Source organism: Podarcis liolepis (genome assembly GCF_965112155.1).
Source record: "Podarcis liolepis genome assembly, chromosome: 5".
In the NCBI taxonomy this organism is placed as follows: domain Eukaryota; kingdom Metazoa; phylum Chordata; class Lepidosauria; order Squamata; family Lacertidae; genus Podarcis; species Podarcis liolepis.
The window spans coordinates 96497116-96514907 of record NC_139556.1 but is presented as its reverse complement, the minus strand read 5'-3'; the positions used below and the strand labels follow the sequence as shown (position 1 = coordinate 96514907).

General features: G+C 42.3%; 1 protein-coding gene across 1 annotated transcript in view; it reads left to right on the top strand.

Moving 5' to 3' along the window:
* LOC310707881 (uncharacterized protein) overlaps window positions 1-12393 on the top strand; it is a 38017-nt gene extending 25624 nt beyond the window's left edge. Inside the window, exons 12-19 of the mRNA XM_083505338.1 lie at window positions 1719-1881; window positions 3933-4082; window positions 4287-4447; window positions 5220-5396; window positions 6511-6652; window positions 7264-7451; window positions 7987-8128; window positions 11023-12393. Coding sequence (XP_083361464.1) covers window positions 1719-1881; window positions 3933-4082; window positions 4287-4447; window positions 5220-5396; window positions 6511-6652; window positions 7264-7451; window positions 7987-8128; window positions 11023-11210 — 1311 coding nt within the window. The 3' untranslated portion in view covers window positions 11211-12393. The remainder of the gene's footprint in view (window positions 1-1718; window positions 1882-3932; window positions 4083-4286; window positions 4448-5219; window positions 5397-6510; window positions 6653-7263; window positions 7452-7986; window positions 8129-11022) is intronic.
* Window positions 12394-17792: the final 5399 nt, after the last annotated feature.

The following is a 17792-nucleotide window of genomic DNA, read 5'->3' as shown; positions in this document are numbered from 1 at the left end:
TTTTCACTTCAGACTCAACCAAGAATCTTGTTATGAGCTGGGTGGCAGGGAGTAGGCTGTATGCAAGAGACCCTTCTAATCCCTGGATCAAGGAAGTATTAAAATATAAGGATTAAAATTCCTGGTGAGGTGATAGCCATTAAGGGAGCAAAGGAAGTGGCTCCACACCAGTGGGAAATGTGTGGGCCTCCCGCACTGACTCCGACTGGTACTTAGAAAGAGTGGAGTGATGTGAGCTAGAAGCTAGAAGCAGCAGGCTGGGAAGCCAGAGAGACAGAGTGATTCTTGATTTCTGTTTGAATACAAGACTGTGGCTATGGGGGGAAGCAAGGCCCTCTTGGGGTGTTAATGCTGTGAGCCCCTCCAACGTAGGCTCAAGCTGTATATATGTGTAAATAAACTATATATCCTAAAGCAATGGGGTCAAAAATGGCCAGATTTGATGAATGAAGGGCTGCGTGGGCCGACCAAAGTTGTTGAGCTTCTTTTAGGATTGAAGTTTAGGATTTTATCCCAGGAAATAAACCGCCACAGGGGCTGGATTAAACTGACCAGAGGGCCGGATTAAGCGCCTGAAACGGACTTTGGACATGCCTGTCTTAAAGACTCCATACATTAGGGGTCTCTAAGGGACAGGAAGATTCTGGTCATTTCTACTCAGTATGGTGGGATTTTATTTCATGTATTATAGTTTCAGATTTACAAGTATCTAGAGCAATATGGATGTTTTGATCTTAGATTGGGTGGTATCATTTAATATGTTTAGGCTTTGTATGCCCTGCATTTAGCTGGATAGAGTATAATTTTTGTTTTGTTTTGTTACTGTTCATCTGTCTTTGTGGTTCTAAAAACCTTTTAAAAAAACCAAACAGTTCTACAGTGGTACCTCGGGTTACATACGCTTCAGGTTACAGACTCTGCTAACCCAGAAATATTACCTCGGATTAAGAACTTTGTTTCAGGATGAGAACAGAAATCGTGCTCCGGCAGCGCGGCAGCAGTGGGAGGCCCCATTAGCTAAAGTGGTACTTCAGGTTAAGAACAGTTTCAGGTTAAGAACAGACCTCCAGAATGAATTAAGAACTTAACCTGAGGTACCACTGTATGTTGCTTTGGGGGGCAAAGCCCACCCACAGCAGCACGCATGAAAAAAGGCTACAATTATACAAAGAAGTTTTTTTAAAAAAAATTCCAAAATAATATATTTTACCCCAGCTCCAATCCAGCAAACAGGACACAAACTAGTCAAGGGAAGGCCAGATAAAACAAATGGGTGTTTAATAGCCCTCCCAAACTGTGGACTTAAGAGCTGTAACCCTCTTTCCATATTATATTTCTCTTATCTTGCAATATACTTTCAGTGCTGCTGCACGATAAATCCAGTCAACTCACTTCTCCTTCCAGCAGTACTCTTAACTTGTCCTTCACTTTCTCAGAGGATCCCCTGTAACAGAGACTTCCCTTTTTTCCATGACATGGTAAGGCATTAGTAAGATACAGGTGCTATTGTTAACAAAGTTGTGTAAGCTTAGTTATTACATGATTATTCAACGAAGAAATGTACAGTAAGTGGTTACTTTAAAATAGTAGCTTATGTTTAAAAGGGAGTGGAGAGCTCCACCCTACCAGAAGCTGAAGAAGGGTGTAGGTCACATACTAACTTGAAATCGCCTCCTCCATATGATTGCTTCTCGCCTCTACTTTGATCCCCATGGCAGATGGCAAAGCAATATGGAAACGTTTACACTATACGGATAGGACTTCTACCTGTCGTAGTACTGTCTGGCTTCCAAGCCGTGAAAGAAGCCCTGATCAACCACGAGGAAGATTTTGTTGACCGACCGGTGACCCCTTTCCTTAGAACAACATTAAAAGGAAGGGGTAAGTTGTGGATAATAAGATGTTTTACTTGTCTTCCCCCCAGGGAACTCATAAGAATTGGAAGGTTGAGGGCAGACAAACAAAAGTACTTCACACAGTGCAAAAATTAAACTATTGAATTCAACTATTGAAGGCAAATTGGAGAGCTGTGGAACATGCTTAGATATGGTTGCCATATTTCAAAAAGTAAAAACCAGGACCCCCTGAAAGAACCCCCAAATTAGGGAGACCCCAAAATTGTTGAGCCTCGGGGTGTGTGTTTTTTGTTGTTTTTTACAAAAACACAAATCTTCAGTTAACTTGCCAAAGATCCAGGACAAACCGCCACCTTTCCCCCTGGATGTCACTTCCACCTTTGAAATCCCAGTATGGCAGCCCTAGCCTAGGCAACTTTCAGGGAGGATAAAGCTATTCATGGCCACTAGCCACTATAGCGAAGCTCTTTCTCCACAATCAGAGGCAGTATGCATCTGAATTCCAATTTCTGGAAACAAGAGGAGAACGTAGTGTTGAACTCAAGTTCTGCTTGTGAGCTTCCAGAGAGCATCTCGTTGGCCACTATGACAGGAGGATGAGCTATCAGGCTCTTGTTACTGTAGAATGCAACCATTATGGAGCTAAATTTAGAACCTGTTATCATCAGGCGCTGCAGCAATAATCCACTATTATACTTTTTTGCCCCCTCCAGTCCTTTTATATTCTAGCATTAAACACTTTAACTGAGCATTGTTATTAAAAAGAATGTGGGAAATCACGTATAAAGTTGACCACTTAACAACATTTAAGTAATATTAAAAAGTGTTTGAATTTAAGGGAGCTGGTACGATGAGCATGGAGGTACCCCATGTTAAGAAGTCACAATTCTAATAGCTACCGGTAATCAACAAAATCCAATCTTCTACGGATTTATCTGTAACCCTTCTATAATGAATAATTACCAGTTACTTAAAAATAATAACAAAGAGGGTCAACTGCTACAGCTGGACACCTTGGGTGATGACTAAGTGCCTCTTACACACCAGACAGAAGAGTACTTGAAATTAGTTCTGATACGGTGTCCTCTTTCTTTGTATGCCCAGTCAAATAAGATGCTATAATACATGGGTAGGCAAACTAAGGCCTGGGGGCTGGATCCAGCCCAATTGCCTTCTAAATCTGGCCTGCGGGCGGTCCGGGAATCAGCGTGTTTTTACTTGAGTAGAATGTGTGCTTTTATTTAAAATGCATCTCTGGGTTATTTGTGGGGCATAGGAATTTGTTCATTTTTTTCCCCGAAATATAGTCCAGCCCCCCCCCCCCAAGGTCTAAGGGACAGTGGACTGGCCCATAGCTGTCAACTTTTCCCTTTTCTTGTGAGGAATCCTATTGGGAATAAGGGAATTTCCCTTTAAAAAGGGAAAAAGTTGACAGCTGAAAAAGTTTGATGACCCCTGCTATAATAGTTCCTAGTTTTACTAGACATAAGAGCAAGTAGGTAATTATAGCGCATCTTATCTAGTTTCGCTGTGGTTCTGCACCAGCCTTGCATTTCTTGAGTTCTGAAAGAAAGTGCTGCTCTTGAATGCATGCCTAAGCACTTAATTTGGCCTCTTCTAAGCTGGCAACCGGGACGCGGGTGGCGCTGTGGGTAAAACCTCAGTGCCTAGGACTTGCTGATCATATGGTCGGCGGTTCGAATCCCCGCGGTGGGGTGAGCTCCCGTCTTTCGGTCCCAGCTCCTGCCCACCTAGCAGTTCGAAAGCACCCCTAAGTGCAAGTAGATAAATAGGTACCGCTTTATAGCGGGAAGGTAAACGGCATTTCCGTGTGCTGCGCTGGTGCTGGCTCGCCAGAGCAGCTTCGTCACACTGGCCACGTGACCCGGAAGTGTCCCCGGACAGCGCTGGCCCCCGGCCTATTAAGTGAGATGGGCGCACAACCCTAGAGTCGGACACGACTGGCCCGTACGGGCAGGGGTACCTTTACCTTTACTTTAAGCTGGCAACCAACCCAACAATCTTTTGGGCATGAGTATTTGTGACCAATAATTTGTCGTTTCTTGATGGCTTCAGGAATTGTATTTTCAAATGGTCACACGTGGAGGCAGCAGAGGCGGTTTGGTATAGCTACTATGCGGAAGCTGGGGCTGGGGAAGAAAGGCATGGAGCACCAAATAGAAGAGGCAGCCCATCGTCTTGTGGAGGTCTTTGCAAATTCAAAGGGTATGTGATGCAAGGGTGATAATGCTGGCACATTCCAGTCTGCCGAAACCTTTATTTGATCTATCTATGTTGGGGTGGAATGTCATGCATTTTGCTTGTTTTCTTCTGGAACAAATTACTGCTGGAGATTCCAGTATCCTTCCAACCCTAATGTGAAATTTACCAGCTTGACAGTAATATGACAGTAAATGACTTCTTTTGCAGGACAGCCATTTGATCCATCGGTACCAATCACTAAGTCAATCTCCAGTGTAATATGTGCTTTGACATTTGGAAACCAGTTAACTACAGATGATGAAAACTATAAGAGACTGCTGGAGATACTTGAAATGAGCTTACAATTTGGAGGCAGCTTTTTCCATGCTGTGAGTTCTCTCCCCCCCCCCTTCCTTATTGAGCCAGACAGATCTCCCCAATGCCCTAACCCAGGGGTCTGCAACCTGCGGCTCCAGAGCCGCATGTGGCTCTTTTACACCTTTGCCGCGGCTCCGGGGCAGATACTAGCAAGGGGAGGAGGCGCATTGTGCGCCCCAACACTCCCCACTGTGGTGGGCGCTGTACCGGCATGTACGCTGGTCACTGTTTTGAAGGGGAGTGAAGAACACACACACAAAAAAGGTAACTTGCTAATTTAACGTTTATTTCTATGAGGAGGAGTAATTCTGAGGGGTCAAACAAAGAAATAATAAAAAAGTGACAAAAAAGTTATTTTTATAATGACGAGTTTTGCGGCTCCCAGTTTTTTTTTTCTTCGGAAACGGGTCCAAGTGGCTCTTTTTGTCTTAAAGGTTGCAGACCCCTGCCCTAACCCATGGCCAGTAGCACTCAGAAAATCGTTTTGGTCGTGGATAGAGTGTTGGGCATAGATGGAGAAGGCCTGGCTTTAAATGCCTGTTCAGTGACTCTTTCTCAGCCTAACCTTCCTCACAAGGGTTGTTGTAAGGGTTAAAGACGGGGAGTGGGTGGGAATATTCTTCCGTTTTGCAAGGTCCTCAGATCTTTTGTGACATTTCTTTTCTCTTCCCCAGTATTTTGCATAAGTTGTTCTTTTTGCAGTCATGGACAGATAGTACCTCTGATATTTAGTACTATTCTTTTCAAGTTATAAATAATCATTTGGATTTTGCTTCCCTTTAGCTTTATGAAATGTTCCCATGGCTCATGCAATATCTCCCAGGAACTCATAAAAAGATATTTTCTGCCTATGATGAGGCAATTTCCATTGTACAGAAGGAGATAGAGAAACATAGGGAGCAACATTCCCTGACTGAGCCACAGGACTTCATTGATTTCTATCTACTTCAGCTTGAGAAAGTAGGTACAATATCCTCATTGTATGTGAATTCAGCTCATTGCGTGCTGAGGTCCCCCAAAACACCCCTACTCCAATAACTCACACATCACTCATAATTTTTTGTTTAAGGTTTTTGGCATAATTTTGGCCACAACTTTATTAAACATACAAATTGTGAGTGGTTGCTTAGGCATTGGTTATGACTATCTGCCCCCCCCCCCCCGCCTTGGGGGACACCACTGACTCCCGGATTCCAGCGAAATCCAGTGTGGAGGAACAAGATCAGGGATAACTGGAGCTGCGGCACAGACCCTCAGCTTCTCCCCGCATGCTCCCAGGGGCTTACATGGCCCAAACCCGATTCCAGGGGTTTGGACGAAAGGATGGTAAGCCCCTGAATTCCTTTAACGGAATTCCCGTGCAGCAGCAGCATTGGAGGGGCAGGCACAGCCAATCCATACCCCTCCACCAACTAATTGAAACCAATGCCTAACCACCAACCTTACAAGTTGTGACGATTTGCTACGCAGTAGGCAAAAACCAAATGGCACACACTAATCAGCCAAATGGAAAAATTCCTACCAGGCCCCCGCACCAAGGCGGACAACCCCATGACAGGCATAGCAAGGTCAAAGCACAAGCCCAAACAAGGGAGGGCGGGTGGGTGATCCGGTGCCCACAGCGAAAGAGAAAGCAGGTTGCTGTGAACCTTGTTTAATAACCTCTGTTCCCACCCCCAAATTGGCAACATCAAATTTACCCCAGCAACACCAACCACCAATCCAAGCAGGGCCCCTTCAATCTATCCTGCCTGGCAACTACGGGGTGCTTTGCCTGGCCCCATCCGCAACACGTGCTCTCCTTTAGTGAGAACGCGCTTTACAAAAATGCATACCCTTAGCTAAAGTAGGCAAATATGCGGAAATCTTAGTTAAAACAACACACAAAATTGCTTTATATTAGAAGAAATTGCTTCCAAGCTGTGTATACTGGGTTAGGCAAAACTGAATACAAAAATATGTATATTAAGAGAAAATTGCACAAAAATACTGAAGAATTTTCATGAACACCAAAAAGTGAAATGCTTTAAGTCTGTTGTAAAATAAATTTAATGTTTATTATTATCCTTAACAGACCCAGAATGATCCTTATACTACATATGATGAAGATAATCTGGTTGAGTGTATTCTGGATTTTTTTGGTGCAGGGACAGAGACAACTGCTTCTACTCTGAAATGGGCAATGCTCCTTATTGCAATTCATCCAGAAGTCCAAGGTAAGAGCAATGCTGCATTGAGGGCAGTGTGGGCAGTTCCCCGCACGGGGTGCCAAGGCAAGGGTGGAGAAACTGTGACACAGAGCACTTGACAACATGCACAGAACAGAAAGCAAGAGGGAAGCGGGCACTGGAATTTGTCCTTGTTTAGGGCGCCATATTACCAAAGTCTGAGCCTGGTAAGAGATCAGCAACAGCCCATCCTGATCCAGGAATGAAATGGTCTGTATTCCGTCCTGAGACTTCTCTCTCAATCTGGAAAATACTTCCCTTCTATTGGCTCTGCTCAGAGCAGGAAGAAACCTCCCTTCCTCCTTTGCAATCTAGTTTCAGTCTAATTCTTCGAGCCTAGAAAGAAGGGTGAACTCACTCGTTCTTACTATTCCATCCTGAGACTTCTCTCTCAATCTGGATATTATTCAACAAAACTCCACAAAGCTCTCATACATAGATTTATTGAAGAGAATCAAAGCACATGTAGAAATATTACTCACATTCCAATAGTCTGTTGTTTAGCTCTGAATGAAGATGGTTAGAAAGCTTTATATGAAGTTCTCTTTGGAGTTTGTGGAGTTATGTAAGACAAGTAAGTAAATATTATTTTCCCTCAGATAAAGTCTACAAGGAGATGGAAGATGTTTTTGGTTCCTCTCACTCAATCTCCTATCAAGATCGTAAGAAACTACCTTATACCAATGCAGTGATTCATGAGATCCAGCGTGCTAAATATATATTGCTTTTTGGGCCACCTAGGCAGAGTGTGAAGGATGTAAACATACTTGGTTATCCCATTCCCAAGGTACAGACTCTGCTTTCTCTGCTTCATAGCCATTTGGGTCCACTGTGCACATTCTCTCCACATCTCTTCTCTATATATTATGTGGACTGAAAATAACATGAGCCTGGTGAAGTTGATTTCTATATTAAGAGATGTATTGTTTATTTATTAAATTTATACACCATCCAAGGATCACAGCAGTTTACAGTGTAAAAACACAAAAATACATAACATAATAACAAACAAAACAATAACCCAGCCATGCCTCCAGGTGCAAGTCTGTTAAATCAGAATTGTGCAAAAATATTTTTTTAAAAGAAAAATGAACAAGAAAACTGAGGTTTAATTTTGTAAGCTACTTGGGGATGGGGGAGGGAGAAAAATACATACCGTGGATATATTCTGCCAGCCTCCATCCAGTGGTGTAGGCAGCAAGCAGCAGAATAGCAATGACCCTGTGCCAACTGAGTATGCAGAAAAATTGAGTCTCAACAACCCGTTTGCGAGATAATGCCCTGCCTGGATATAGGTTGAGTCATTTGTTTCTTCCTTGCAGGGAACCTTTGTTATTCCAGATCTGCGCTCTGTTCTTTACGATCCGAAACAATGGGAGAATCCTAGAGAGTTCAATCCAAATAATTTTTTGGACAAGGATGGAAATTTTGTGGCTAGAGAAGAATTTCTGGCATTCGGAGCAGGTAAATCATTAAGTGATTCATAACCATGCTTATCCGGGTTGCTTCAACGAGGTCAAGCTTTGATCAGGAAGGTGTGATAAGGTACAAAATATAGGTGGCATTGCAGTACCAGGCACACAGCCAACAGAAATGAACTTTCATTTCATAGAATGGATGCTATGAAGCAAACACTACAAGCAGCAGTTAAAACAATTGCTCTGTGAGATACGATCCTACTCCCACATTGCAGTGTTTTTAGCCAATAAGTGAATGTGGTTGGGTATTGGAAAGAGCAGAGATCTCAGGGCAGGCAGAAAGAATAAATAACTGCTGTGTGACAGGCAGATATTCAATAGGTTCATCTTTTTCTAGTATATATTTACAAATATGGGAAAGCTTCACCTGCTGGCATTTGTCTTTTATTAACTGTGTGTGACTCATTCCTTATTACTGAGTCCTCTGTCCACCCCACCTGCAGAAGAGAATACAACTTTTCATATGGAATAAAGTGTATGCATATTTAATCCAAATTTGTGTCTTCTTCTGCAAGTACGTGGGATGCGGGTGGCACTGTGGTCTAAACCACAGAGCCTAGGGTTTGCCGATCAGAAGGTTGGCGGTTCAAATCCCCGTGACAGAGTGAGCTCCCATTGCTCAGTCCCAGATCCTGCCAACCTAGCAGTTAGAAAGCACGTCAAAGTGCAAGTAGATAAATAGGTACCGCTCTGGCGGTAAGGTAAACAGCGTTTCTGTGTGCTGCTCTGGTTCACCAGAAGCAGCTTAGTCATGCTGGCCACATGACCCAGAAGCTGTCTGTGGACACACGCAGTCTCCCTTGGCCAGTAAAGCGAGATGAGCGCCGCAACCGCAGAGTCGGTCATGACTGGACCTAACGGTCAGGGGTCCCTTTACCTGCAAGTACGTAGAGACTCTGAAACAGGTCACAGTAGCCTTCTCAACCCAAGGGAAAACATGGGGGGGAAGGGTTGAGTCACATACCTCTAAGCAACCTCTGTTGCCAGTTAACACTGAGATCCAGCGCTGAGGGCCTTCTGGCAGTTCCCTCATTGCGAGAAGCCAATGTACAGGGAACCGGGCAGAGGGCCTTCTCGGTAGTGGCGCCCACCCTGTGGAACACCCTCCCTTCAGATGTGAAGGAAATAAGCAGCTATCCTATCTTTAAAAGACATCTGAAGGTAGCCCTGTTTAGGGAAGTTTTTAATTTTTAATGCTGTACTGTTTTTAACACTTGATTGGGGGCTGCCCAGAGTGGCTGGGGAAACTCAGCCAGATGGGCGGGGTATAAATAATAAATTATTATTATTATTATTATTATTAAACTGGCAGGCTATCTATAAATTAAGGGTAATTCTAGATAGCAGGGGTTGTGAAACCTAATGAAAACAGTAAGATGCTCAAAGACCGCCTTGAAACTTGAGAACAAGCCATGTAAAGAAAAGTCATAGAACATGGCTTCAAATAAATTGTTTAGCATACATGACACTTTTAAAGCATTACTGTCAGCTGTCAAAACTCTGGGGAGAATGCAAATCATTAGCTGCTGAATCTAGGCTATAATCCAAGAAGACTGTTAATGCTATTCTTCAGCAGCCGGAAAGAGATGAACAGGTGTCTGCCTCTTCTCCCTGCATATATCTGGGACAGGTGATTTTGTCTTCTTCTTTTTCCTGGTTAGTGAGTCAATCAATGGAGTGTGTCACACTGAGCTGTCAGACTTTCATCATCAGTCTCCCAGCGAAGCCTGAGAATAGTCACAGGACCTAAAGCTCCAGCTCTGGTAGAAGATGGGAGGTTTCTGAAGAGGCTGTCAGCACTTTCCCATTCAATTTAAGCAAACAGCAGAAAGAGCAGTCCCCATCTATATCTTATGCCTGCTCCATAGAGATGATTGGTGCACAGCTTAAAGGTCTTATCTTAAAGGTGCTTCTCGATGCAAAGGTCTACAGATTGGCTCTTCTGCCAGGGGATCTCTTAGGACAAAAAAACTGGTTTGACCAGTATTTTTGACATTGCTATATTCAGCATCTGGAAACTTCTCTTAACAGTCCAAGTATTGATTAAATTCTAACATTTACTAAACCTAGAAATTACGAGGCGGATCAGGCTCTCCATGAGGCAGAGCTTACTACAATGATCCAAAGTTTAGGGGATCCTTCTGCCCCCAAACTTATAGCTCAGTTGATTAGAGTGTGGTGCTGATAGCACCAAGGTTGCAGGTTTGGTCCCTGTATGGGTCAGCTGCATATTTCTGCACTGCAGGGGGTTGGACAAGACGATCTTCAGGGTCCCTTCCAACTCTAGAATTCAATGACTCTATGATTTTATATATTTGAGGGAGAACAGACTAAGAAGAAGATCAACAGTGCAGAGCCTATGCATTTTTAAATAATAATAATAATTTAAAAGGAAACTGTGCCAATTCCAGGAGGCAGAACTTACTACAATGATCCCAATTTTAATGCAATCTTTCCCAAACCAAGTTCTTCTATGACAGAGTATCCCTATATCTTACTTGGTTGTCTCTAAGGAAGAATACCTGAAGTTCCATTAGCCTCATGAGAAATAGGGGGGAATCTTATGCTCTTCCAAAATATTATGTATAGTATTACTGAATTTGTTTTCAGGATGCAGAAAGTGTGGCTAGCTATACTTTTGCAACTGTCTACATTTGGTGAAAGTTATTGGTGGCACTTGAATCATATGACAGTTCAAATTAGAGTTACTGCTGAAATTGGGTTTATAGCAGTGGGGTTTTCCATGAGACCACTTTTGGTGGTAGGTAGGAAACTTGGCCCACCCAGATACCTTACTGAGATTTTAAACTAGTTGCTGAGAGTTGGATTTGGTGGGAAATGTTTTGCTCACTTCCCACTTTCTCCTTATTTCCTCTTCAGGAGCCCGTGCATGTATTGGGGAGCAGATGGCGAGAATTGAGCTGTTCATCTTTTTCACCAGCCTGCTGAGGGCATTCAGCTTCCACATACCAGAAGTGAAGAAACTCAACATAGAGCCTGTAACAGCGTTGACAATGCATCCCCGTCCTTATAAACTCTGTGCTGTTCCCCGCAGCAGTTCATCGTAAAGCATATATTGTAAAAAATGTATATACTTCCAGTGTCTTATATCTTACTGTAAATTTCTACATCGTTCTTGTTCTCTTCATCCAACATGCATTACAGGAAGCTGGAGTAGATCCCGTTCAACTCTGCAATTCTTGAATTCTGTGGCTTTCCCTTGGTTGCTCAGGTGCTACTTTAATTGTGTGGTTTGTAGCTACACCTGAGTTTTTAAAATACTGTTTGGGCAAGATATGGAGGGGATGCTGCAAACAAATCAGCTGTTGTGCAGAGGAGCGGGACAATGAAGGTATTCTTTGGAATTGAAACAATGTGAAAGGACAATGCCTGCTGTTGACTGGAATTAAGGGGAGTGGGGCAGATTCTTTTATGTTTTATTACCATAGATAATTTGCTATGATGTGCTTGAGAACAGGGGCTCAATACTGCACAATCTAAAAAAACAAGTTATAAGCTCTTTTTATTATTATCATATATGCACTAAGGGATTTCATGGGGAAGAAGCCTCCAGTTTGAGGAACTACTGAGTGAGATCCCATCGTCAGAAACACTCAAGGAGACAGGAGTCCAAGATGGATGGGAGTTTCCTAAAGGTGAAATATTGAAGGCCCAAATGCAGACAATTCCAGCAAAAAGGAAAAGTGGGAGGCATCGAAAGAAACTGGTTTGGCTGCATAAGGAGCTTACAGATCAGCTGAAATTTAAGAAGGGCGTGTACAGGCAACCCTCGATTTGCACAGGAGTTGTGTTCTGGGTCATCATGTGCAACAGTGGAATGTGTGTAAGCCCTGCTAAGTATAATAATTTAATTGACACTGAAATGGGGAAATTCCACTTGAGTGTACTAAGCTAGAAACAGCTCTCTCTGAGCGCCTAGATAAGTTTATCATTAACTATTGTTCTTGTCCTCTGCTACCTAACGCATGAGTGTTTAACCTTAGATCACATAAGAGGCATTGAATTACAACTTCGCCACCTTGGAAAGGTGGTGGCTGAGTCGTTCTTACGCTCTGTGAGAGTAAGATGCACAGCTGTAGGAAGAGAGAGGCCTCAGCTTTTAGGTCTGTTTGGAATTATCTTTTATTTCTAAGATGCTGAGCCTGTGCTGGACAGCGCAAGATATTATATGGAATTATTTGGTTGAATCATTTACTGCTTTTTGTTCCACAATTAAAGTTTTGAATCAAACAGATTGGTCTAGACAGTTTTTATACATCCAGTCAATTCAAGCTGTGCAATATTAAAATCTGAAATAAGCCCACCCCGTTACACCCACCCCACCCCCTTTTACTGCTACTTCCAGGTTGTGGTAAGGCACATGTGCAATGATCATTGCCTATATAAGAAATGGAAAAAATGGGAAACCACAAAGGAGGAGCATAAACAGGTAGCTAACAGATGCAGGGTGAATGTCAGGCAAGCTAACGCTCAGAATGAGTTGAGTCTTGCAAGAGAGGTTAAAAGTAATTTTAAAAGCTTTCTTCAGCTATGTTCAAAGCAGAAGAACAGGTGAGGTTCCTACAGACTGGAGGTGAGCAAAAAGGAATACCCAGGTAACTACCAACCAGTGAGCTTGACATTGATACCAGAGAAGGTCCTAGAACAGATAATTCAACAGTTGGTCTGTGAGCACTTAGAAAAGAATGCTATGATTACTAAGACCCAGCATGGGTTTCTCAAAAGTAAGTCATGTCAGATGAATCCGATTTCTTTTTGATGGAGTTATAAGCTTGGTGGGTCAGGTGAATGATGTGAATATTGTGCATTTTTATTTCAGTAAGGCTTTTGACAAAGACTCCCATGATATTCTCGCAAGGAAGCTGGTAAAATTTGGGTTGAACTAGATACTTGCTAGGTGGATTTGTAGCTGGTTGACTGACGGAACCCAAAGAGTAGTCATTAATGGTTCCTCATCATCCTGGGAAATAGTGACAAGTGGGGTGCTCCACAGTTCCATCCTGGGCCCATTGTTGTTTTTAAATGACTCGAATGAAGCAATTGATGAAATGTTCATCAAATCTGCAGATGACACCAAACAGGGAGGGCTGGGAGAAGACAGAATCAGAATTCAAAATGACCTTAACAGATTGGAGAACTGGGCGCAAGCTAACAAAATGAATTTCAATAGGGACAAATGGAAGGTTCTGCACTTAAGCAGGAAGAACCAGGTGAATAAATATAGGATGAGGGACACCTTGTGGGAAATAGCAGATCTTCAGCCAGTAGTTTATGGAAGTGAGGCACACCTTAGCTTCCACTCTAACCAGTCATAACATGGCATCTGATACACTTCTAGGGACCTTTACCATCATTCTTAGGAACTATGATTGAACTTGCTCTAAACAGAAGAAAAGGGAAAGTGGCAGTCCTAAAATGGTACCATATAACAGCTGGGCCAAAACTTTAGCCTGGTATAGTTTTGGAGCTGCGTGAGTGTAGTGGCCACCCCTAGTCTGGAGAAATTTGAGGATGTTATGCACAGATTTATTTATTTTTTACCATTGTTGGTTACTTGAATGCTATGGGCTTTCCTTGAGCCAGAGGCCTAGAAAATTACACCTAGATATTAAAGGTCAGCACATCTTCAATGGCAGGGGCGTAGGAAGGGGGCGGTGGGGGCACTCCGCCCCAGGTGCCATCCTTGAGGAAGGTGACAAAAAGGCTTGAGCTGCCAACGCCACAGCACATGACGGCTCGCCCCAGCACCGCAGCGCGCAGCGGATCACACCACCCCCTGCGCAGCTCGCCCCAATGCCAATGCCGCAGAGCACAGCGGATCGCACTGGCCCTGCGCAGCTCGCCCCACCATTACCCCGCACTCCTGGCTGGAGAAGGCAGGCAGGCAGCGGAGAGGATGGGAAGGAGGCAGGCGAGCAGACAATGGAGGGGGCGGGAATGGGCGCCCCCCATCCTGTCCATCCCTATGGGTGCCGCTCGCCCCATCCCATTCATCCCTATGGGTGGTTCGTCCAGCCCCAGGTACCCGAGAGGCTTCCTCCGCCACTGTCCAGTGGTCCATGTTCTAATCTTGTTTACCAAATGCCTTTATCTTTGGGGGTTTTCTGGTGATTTATTGCAAGGGAATCTTCATTACAATATTGTTCTAAGGCTGGAATCCTTGAAAAAATTGCAGCAGCATCTGCATACAGCAGAACTGAAATCCAATGATGGTGTAGCTTTTGTCTGCTTAGGCTTTTAACCAGGTTGATAAAAGCCTTCGATCAATGTTTGTGGCCTCTAACTTGTGCCAGAGTTTAGATCTAGAGATGGAATCAAAGGGCCCCTTTAGATCAATAAAGGCGACGTATAGTGATACCATGCTCCATGATGAGTATTTCATTTTTATTTTTTTAAAAAATATTTTTATTGCATTTTTTCCAGATAAAGATACAAAGTCAGATATACAAAGAAATAACAGAAAAGAAAAAAAGAAAGAAAAAGAGAATCATCCTTTCAAAACATTTTTCCATAACCAACCGGACTTCCCCACGTCTCCCTCACCGTGCGTTCTTTACAATAAAAATATCAGCAAATTATAACCTTGTTTCGTGCGTTCTTTTGTTCTTTCAAATAATTATATTTTAAGTTTAAAATACTTATTATCAATTTACTCAAATGTAATATTATTTTAAACATTAGTCCTTTCATTAATATAACTTAATTTCCCATACCCTCAAATCTTATTGCTGGAGCTAAATTTTCCAAATCATGCGAATTCTTAACATTCATATAACTTATAAAATTTTTGTAAATAGTCCTTAAATTTTTTCCAATCCTCCTCCGTTGTTTCTTCTCCCAAATCTCGGATCCTGCCGGTCATTTCGGCCAGTTCCATATAGTCCATCAATTGCGTCTGCCACTCTTCCAGTATGGGTAAATCTTGTGTCTTCCAGTGTTTTGCGATGACAATTCTTGCTGCTGTAGTTGCGTACATAAAAAAAGTTCTATCCTTCTTTAACACCTTCTGGCCGACAATGCCCAGGAGGAAGGCCTCTGGTTTCTTAGGGAAGGTGTACTTAAACACCTTTTTTAACTCATTATAGATCATTTCCCAGAAGGCCTTCACTTTTGGACAAGTCCACCAGAGGTGAAAGAATGTCCCTTCAGCCTCCTTACATTTCCAACATTTATTATCAGACAGATGATATATCTTAGCAAGCTTGACTGGGGTCATGTACCACCTATATATCATTTTCATAATATTTTCTTTCAAGGCATTACATGCCGTGAATTTCATACCAGTGGTCCATAACCTTTCCCAGTCTTCGAACATAATGTTGTACCCAATGTCTTGAGCCCATTTTATCATGGCTGATTTGACTGTCTCATCCTGAGTGTTCCATTTAAGCAGCAAGTTATACATTCTCGAAAGTACCTTAGTCTTTGGTTCTAACAGTTCTGTCTCTAGTTTCGATTTTTCCGCCTGGAATCCTGTTTTTTTATCCAACTTAAAAACCTCTTGAATTTGAGCATAATGAAACCAATCTTGCACCTTATTCTTTAGTTTTTCATAGCTCTGTAACCTCCAATTGTCTCCAATTTTTTCTATTATTTCCCCATATTTCGGCCAGCCGGCCTCCATATTGGGGTTTTTTCGGGCCTTGGCCTCCACTGGTGATAGCCACCTCGGGGTCTTACCTTCTAATAAGTCTTTGTATTTTGTCCAGACCATAAATATTGCTTTTCTGACAATATGGTTTTTAAACATTTTGTGAGTCTTTACCTTGTCGTACCACAAATATGCATGCCATCCTAAAGAATTATTAAACCCTTCCAGATCTAGGACATCAGTGTTCTCTAAAAGTAACCAATCTTTCATCCAGCAGAAGGCTGCAGCTTCGTAATATAACCTTAAGTCTGGCAGGGCAAACCCCCCTCTTTCTTTTGCATCAGTTAGTATTTTAAATTTTATTAGGGGCTTTTTGCCCTGCCAAACAAACTTAGAGATATCCTTCTGCCATTTACCAAAACATTCCACTCTGTCCACAATCTGTAGGGTTTGAAACAAAAACAACATCTTTGGCAATACATTCATCTTTATAGCTGCAATTCGACCCAACAAGGAAAGTTTCAATCTTGACCAAGTTTCTAAATCCTTTTTAACTTCCAACCAACATTTTTCATAATTAGCTTTAAATAAATTCAGGTTTTTGGAAGACAAGTTAACCCCTAGGTATTTCACTTTTTTAACCACATTTAATTCTGTTTCCTTCTGAAACCCATCTGTTTCTAAAGGTGTCAAGTTTTTCCCCAAAACTTTAGTTTTTTGCTTATTCAACTTAAATCCCGCCACCCGACCAAACTCATGAATCAGTTCTAAAACTCTTTTTGTACTGGGTTCTGGCTCCTGTAGTGTTAAAACCAAGTCATCTGCAAAAGCTTTCAGTTTATATTGTTTCACTCCGACCTGTATTCCTGCACCAACCGGTCCTCCCTAATCATATTCAAAAGCACCTCCAGGACTGAGATAAATAAAAGGGGGGAAAGAGGGCACCCCTGTCGTGTTCCTTTTTCAATTTTAAACTCTTCTGTCACCACATTGTTCACTATCAATTTAGCTTTTTGTTCTGAGTAGATTGCTTCTATGCCATTTTCAAACCCCCGTCCCACTCCCATCCCTTCCAAATTTTTCTTCATAAACTTCCAAGAAATGTTGTCAAAGGCCTTCTCCGCATCAATGAAAATTAACACTGCTTTAGTATTAATGTTAGTTTGCAAAAGTTCCAAAATGTCAATAATGTTCCTGGTATTATCGAACAAATGTCTACCTGGGAGAAAGCCTGCCTGGTCCTTATGAATTACTTCATTTAGCACTTTTTTAAGTCTACTTGCCAAAATATCTGCAAAAATTTTGTAATCCACATTTAGGAGTGAGATGGGACGGTAGTTCTTAAGCTGAGTCTTTTCAGTTTCCAGTTTAGGTATCAATGTGATGAAAGCTTCTTTCCACGCTTCCGGTGCCCTCCTCCCCTCCATAATCTGGTTACAAACCTCCATTAGTGGTTGTATCAAATAGTCTTTTAATGTCTTATAGTACTTGGAGGTAAGTCCATCTGGGCCTGGAGATTTGCCTAGTTGCATATTCTGAATGGCACCCTCAATTTCCTGTTGTGTTATTCTATAATTCAAGATTGTTCTCTTCTCCTGAGATAGTTTTGGTAATCCATTTACTTTTAAAAATTGGTCTATCTCAGACACTTCTTGAGGCCCTTGCGTATAAAGTTTTTTGAAATATCTCTGGAAACACTTTCTAATTTCTTCTGGTTTCTGAATATTTCTCCCTTCAACCTCCAGATTGGTAACAAAGTTCAATTTTTGTCTCTTTTTCAACTGCCATGCTAGCAGTTTTCCACATTTGTTCACCGATTCAAATGATCTTTGTTTCATTTGTTTAATTTTCCATTCCACTTCTTGGTTTATCAATTTCGCATATTGTGCTTGATGGAATTTAATTTCTCTTAGAACCTCTTTTGATTTTGGTTTTAGTCTCTGTGTTTTCTCTCCGTCTCTTATCTTCTCTAGTATCTTATCTTTTTTCCCATTCCAGAGTTTTTTCTTGATCGTATTCTGTTGTATCAGAAACTCTC